The sequence below is a fragment of the Bidens hawaiensis genome, unplaced genomic scaffold (assembly GCF_021521415.1).
Source record: "Bidens hawaiensis isolate Kalapana, Puna unplaced genomic scaffold, B.hawaiensis_p1.1 tig00008044_1, whole genome shotgun sequence".
In the NCBI taxonomy this organism is placed as follows: Eukaryota; Viridiplantae; Streptophyta; class Magnoliopsida; order Asterales; family Asteraceae; genus Bidens; species Bidens hawaiensis.
In genome coordinates this window covers 213037-218260 of record NW_027491567.1, presented here as the reverse complement: position 1 = coordinate 218260, position 5224 = coordinate 213037, and the positions used below count along the sequence as shown (strand labels likewise).

The 5224-nt window shown below is 33.9% G+C and overlaps 1 protein-coding gene across 1 annotated transcript; it reads left to right on the top strand.

Moving 5' to 3' along the window:
- The first annotated feature begins 957 nt into the window (after positions 1-957).
- Positions 958-4743, top strand: LOC143636783 (nudix hydrolase 14, chloroplastic-like). The gene is made up of 5 exons (XM_077104289.1): positions 958-1172; positions 2677-2782; positions 3995-4165; positions 4238-4429; positions 4510-4743. The coding sequence occupies exons 1-5, from the start codon at positions 958-960 to the stop codon at positions 4741-4743; spliced, it is 918 nt and encodes a 305-aa protein (XP_076960404.1).
- Positions 4744-5224: the final 481 nt, after the last annotated feature.

The following is a 5224-nucleotide window of genomic DNA, read 5'->3' as shown; positions in this document are numbered from 1 at the left end:
TTAGAAAAAGAATTGTGATGGAAGAAGAAAAAGAAAAAATCAAGGCCCTACGCCTAAAAGAAAAAATTCTTTTAATAGAATTACGAGCTGTGCAACAGCAAATTGTTTTATACAATAATTTGCTTAACACCAAAACTGTAAATTCTGTACAGGAAGACGAAAGTCTAAAAACATAATCTATTCCTTTACAAACGGCTAAAGGTAAAGAAAAATCAAGTCCGTTGATCCCTGATGCTTTGGGAAAAAGCATACATGAGGCAAAAGATGAGCAATAATCATCTTCTAGTTCGGAAGCAAACGGCTCCGGTAAAGACAACTCAAATCCGTTTACGGCTGACAGTTTGCCAAAAACTATTAAAACCACCTATGCTCAAAAGGTGACATATCCAGGAAATCAAAATACAAGATTCTACGTCATTTTTTATGGAGACCACAGAGGAATTTATGCAGACTGGGCTATTGTCTCAAAATATGTCCAGAATACATCAGTTCCCTACAAAAAATTCAGCTCCTTGTTACAAGCCCAACAAGAAGCCACGAGATTTTCTACAAAATTGGAAGAAAAGAAATTCCATTAAGAATTTCTATCTTTCCTATACCTGTAGTAAAGACGACAAGAACCTCACCGGTTAACTTTTCAAATTCACCATTTGAAAGGAAGATCAGAAAAAAGAATAGAGATTCAGAATGAAGAAATCGACCTAATAAGTTTGGACGAATTCCGATCAGTCTGGTCTAAAGCTAGGGCTCTTAGCCCAGACGACATTGAAGTCGAAAATATATACACAGAAGACAAGACATCAAAAAGTCTATACAACTTCTGTCCAGGATCTGATCCTCATTTAGTTTCTCTAGCATTTTCTGCTGGACTAATTAAATGTATATATCCTTCTGCTAATTTACAAGAAATCAAGATATCCCCCCTCCAATTCTACACCTCAACGTGAAGTCCAAACGATGACGCTTTGGTGTTCATCTTCCACCTCGTCGTTCTCCCACATCAACAAATTAACATATTCTTCTCCAATTAAAAACCTCACTATAATTACAAGATCCGTCTTTGCCAAAATGTCAACATCGGGCCAAACCACCCACACTATCAATTTGCCGACCCGACCCACCGAACCCGTTACGCTTGTTGCTGCACCCGGTGTTTCTGATACCGATTTCAGGCTAGTCTTTTAGTTACTCATTTATTATTATTATTATTATTATTATTATTATTATTATTATTATTATGTCACATGTCATCTTGCTTTTAGTTACATTAACTGATTTATTTTGGCTAGATGTTAGATATCATCAGTTGGGGTTTCCAAATAATTTTGATAGGAAACATATTATTAGGTGACATTGAAGATGATTAATGGTGAAGTGATTATTTAACAATCAAGGATAGCCTCTGAATTTTTAGAGAGTTGTTGAAATTGCGATAAAAAATATATATAAATTTGGCAATAAACATAAAAAATGAAAACCAACATAATTTCTGATATTTTTCCCAAAAAAAGTCTCCCAACAAATTTTTTGACATAAAATATCTCTACTTGTTAAATTTGAACAAAACTGCGTGTTAAATTTTTTTTTTCACAATATTGTTTAAATTTAACATGTAGATGAACTTTGTGCGTAGAGGGAAATTTGTAAGATAAACAGAATTTATGTTGGTATTTTATGGTATTTGCTCATATAAATTTGACATGTCGAGCCAAATTTTGGGAAACTAAAACTGAGGGGGTGTTTGGAATCCCTTATTTTTACCTCCTTGTAACTTATTAGTTTTTATAAGTTAAAAAAGTGTTTGGATAATATGACTTTTTTGAGTTTTTAAGGAAGGAAAAAAGAGTTTTTGATAAGTTAGGAGGGAGTGCCTTATCAAAAACAACTTATATAAGTCAAAAGGAGGTGCAAATAAGGAATCCCAGCCATGGCTTGATTGTCCAATAATTAAAATTGACTGATAAAATAAACACGTAAATTTCTCAAATCAAAGATTGACATGTTTTTACGATGAAAAAGATAAAAATTAAAAAGACTTTTAAAATATAGGAAAAAGAGTTGAGTTTGAATCAGGAAATTTGGGTTAGAGGGTTGGGCAAATCGTCTATGGCAGTTTGTCACATGTTTCGGCCCCTTGCTTATGAGGGTAGCCCAACTAATATCTTTTTTTAAATGGGCTTCTTTCTAGCCCATTTTCCTCTATCTAGTTGGTCCATGTACGAGTCTGCTAGCTTTTGGATCCGCTTTAAATCCACACCTTTTATATAGTTCTCATGGCATAAAGTAACAAACATTGTACCATGGGTTTTAGATATCTTAAGCTTGGGTTGACTTTTGAAAAGTCACTTCTGATTATTGTTTTTTGGCAATTCCACAAATTTCATTAGGCAATAATTTTTCAAAATGCTACTGATAGAGTAATCTGCAATTCTAGATAATATATCAAATTCAGCGTATTAGTTTTTTACTATTTTTTTTATTCCCACCTCAGCAAGTTCATATAAGATAACTGGCGAAAGAATCATACACTTACAAAAGTCAGCATCATTTTGACTAGTGTCTGATAGGATGATTTGGATACTAATTGAATATGAAAATTATAATTAAATAACACTTCAAAGTTCAAAAGAAAAACTTGATAATTTTATTTCACAAAATAACAGTTAAAGCTTGCAGGAATGCTGTTGGTTGCTCTTTATTTCAACAGTGGCTAAAGAATATTCAAAGTGAGAAAGGGCTCCTTGCAGATGGATCTTTGTCTTTAAAAAACGTTCTCATTCAGGTATTATCTTTAAAAAAAAATACATCTATTTTTTTTGTGCGGGTGCTAGGCATGTAAACAAACCAAACCAAGCGTTCAACATGTCGTGAACCATCGAGGGGAAGTCTGTTTATGTTTGTGGTCAAGTTATTCTACAAAGAGGGACAAAAATGAGAAGGATGAGAAGGATTTGTAGCCACACAAAAAAATCCTCAAAAAATTAAAAAAAAATTAATAAAAAAATCATAACTCAAAATTTAATAAAAAACAAAAAAAGTAAAAGCAAAAAATGTTTCCACCGTCTTCCTCGTTCTTAAAAAAAACACACAATGTTGAGGGAAAAAGATCATTTTGTCTTTTTGTTTATCATTGTGTTTTGTGTTTATTTTCGTCATTGATTGTGTATTTTTTTCCTTGACATTGTGTCTTTTTTTTTCTTGATATTGTGTTTATTCAACGTTGTGTTATATTTTGTTTAGCATTATAATGTACTTTGCTATGTACTGTGTCTTTTTTTGATTATAATTGTGTTTTTGTTCATTTTCGTCATTGTCTCTTTTTTGGGCATTGTGTCTTTTCTACCTTTTTTTTAACGGGAATGACGGGGGAAACGTTTTAGTTTTTATTTTTTTTTTATTTTTTCGGTTTGTATTTATATTTTGAGTTATGATTTTTTTTTATTATCACTATTTTTTGATTTTTTTTGGGGTTTTTTATGTTTTTGCAAATCCTTCTCACACTTCTCATTTTTGTACCCATTTGTATTTTAACTTTCATAAATGACCTAACTTGAACAAAAAAAATTTGTTCATTTAGTTAAACGAACAAACATGAACACCTGTCGTGAACGTCCGTTCATTTGAATTTGTTTATGTTCATTTATGTTCGGTAGTTTATGTTTGTTTCAGTTCGTTCATTAATATACTCATTAAAATTTTTTTGGCCCATTACAACTTGATCTAGTTTTGATAACTCCTTAGAGCAACACATTTTTTCGTACATTATTTTTAACTGGTTTTAGCTCAGTCATATTCGTTCGTTACGTTCATGAACCGTGCGTTTATATTGTTAATGAAAAACAAACAAACACAAACACGTTCATTTTCTTAATGAATGAACATGGACTACATTCGGATCACGGACGTACTCTGTTCGTGTTCGTTTGGTTGTTTACACGTCTAGCCGGTGCGATACATCTGCTATGTTTGATCTCTATGCGTTTTGTAAAATTAGGGTGTGGACATGTTTGGCAAGCGTGTCGGCTTTCTCAAATTTAAAGCAGATGTCATCGATAAGGAAACTGGACAAAACGTTCCAGGTATTGTTTTTGCAAGAGGCCCGGCTGTAGCGGTTCTAATCCTGCTGGAATCCGAAGGGAAAATTTACACTGTGCTTACCGAGCAGGTAAGGTGTGTTATTTGCATTTAAATCATAATATTATGATTTTAATCATATTTAAATATGATAATATTTAAGGTTAGGGTGCCTGTGGGGAGGCCAATGCTGGAGCTGCCAGCTGGCATGTTGGATGACAATGTAGGTGATATTTTTGGTACAGCTTTACGCGAGGTCGAAGAAGAGACTGGCATTGAATTAAAACTTGAAGACATGATTGATCTCACGTCGTTTCTAGACCCTTCCACCGGAAACAAAGTTATCCCCTTGCCGGTATTATAATCTTAGCAGCATTAAAAAACCAGATGTTTTGAATTCTGACAACATTAATCTGCTTGATGTTTTGTTGTTAGGGTGGATGCGATGAGGAACTTAGTTTACTTCTGTACAGAGGAAGTGTAAGTGCAGATGTGGTTAAAGAGCTGCAAGGAAAAGAAACCGGGCTTAGGGAACATGGTGAGCTGATTAAAGTGCATGTGGTTCCTTATGATGGACTTTGGCGTTTGACCCCTGATGCTAAAGTGTTAATGTCGGTCGCGATATATGAAATGGCCAAAAATGAAGGCTTGTTGCCTCACAAACACTGATCAGGTACGATGTAACTGGATTTCAGTGTTTCATTTGTTTTGTTCTTACCAAGGTTGTACCTGTTGACTACATTTAGTATCTAGCAAATGTTTTTAGACTGCTAATCAGTGTAAATAGAAGTGTATGCTTTGGCAGTTATGTATTACCTGAACCTTAGATGAGTTAGTATTCCAGTTCAATTACATCGAAGATGCATTTGCTAAAGAGAAATTATGATTTGTGCCCTTGTGTTGAATGGGCGGAAGCACTTTGTAGGTCTCATTCTCAATTTGCGCATTTTGTTCCACCGGACTTTTCAGGCTGGCCCATTTAAACTCCCGCCATTAGTTTTCGGTCTAGCTGTGTTGTATAATAACTATTATGGCATTATGCCCTTTTATGATGAGCACCTCTCGTACTCTTGTGCTAACTAGAATTTCTATATGTGCCCCTCTGGCTTAATTTCCCTTCAATATTTTAATTAACCAATTATTTTAAATG

What these genes read in the sequence shown, in the direction of transcription:
- LOC143636783 (XM_077104289.1), top strand. Translation starts at nt 958, where the DNA reads ATGACGCTTTGGTGTTCATCTTCCACCTCGTCGTTCTCCCACATCAAC. An exon ending in TAAAAAACGTTCTCATTCAG is followed by an intron (nt 2,783 to 3,994) that starts GTATTATCTTTA and finishes TTGTAAAATTAG; the next exon opens with GGTGTGGACATGTTTGGCAA. An exon ending in ACAAAGTTATCCCCTTGCCG is followed by an intron (nt 4,430 to 4,509) that starts GTATTATAATCT and finishes TTTTGTTGTTAG; the next exon opens with GGTGGATGCGATGAGGAACT.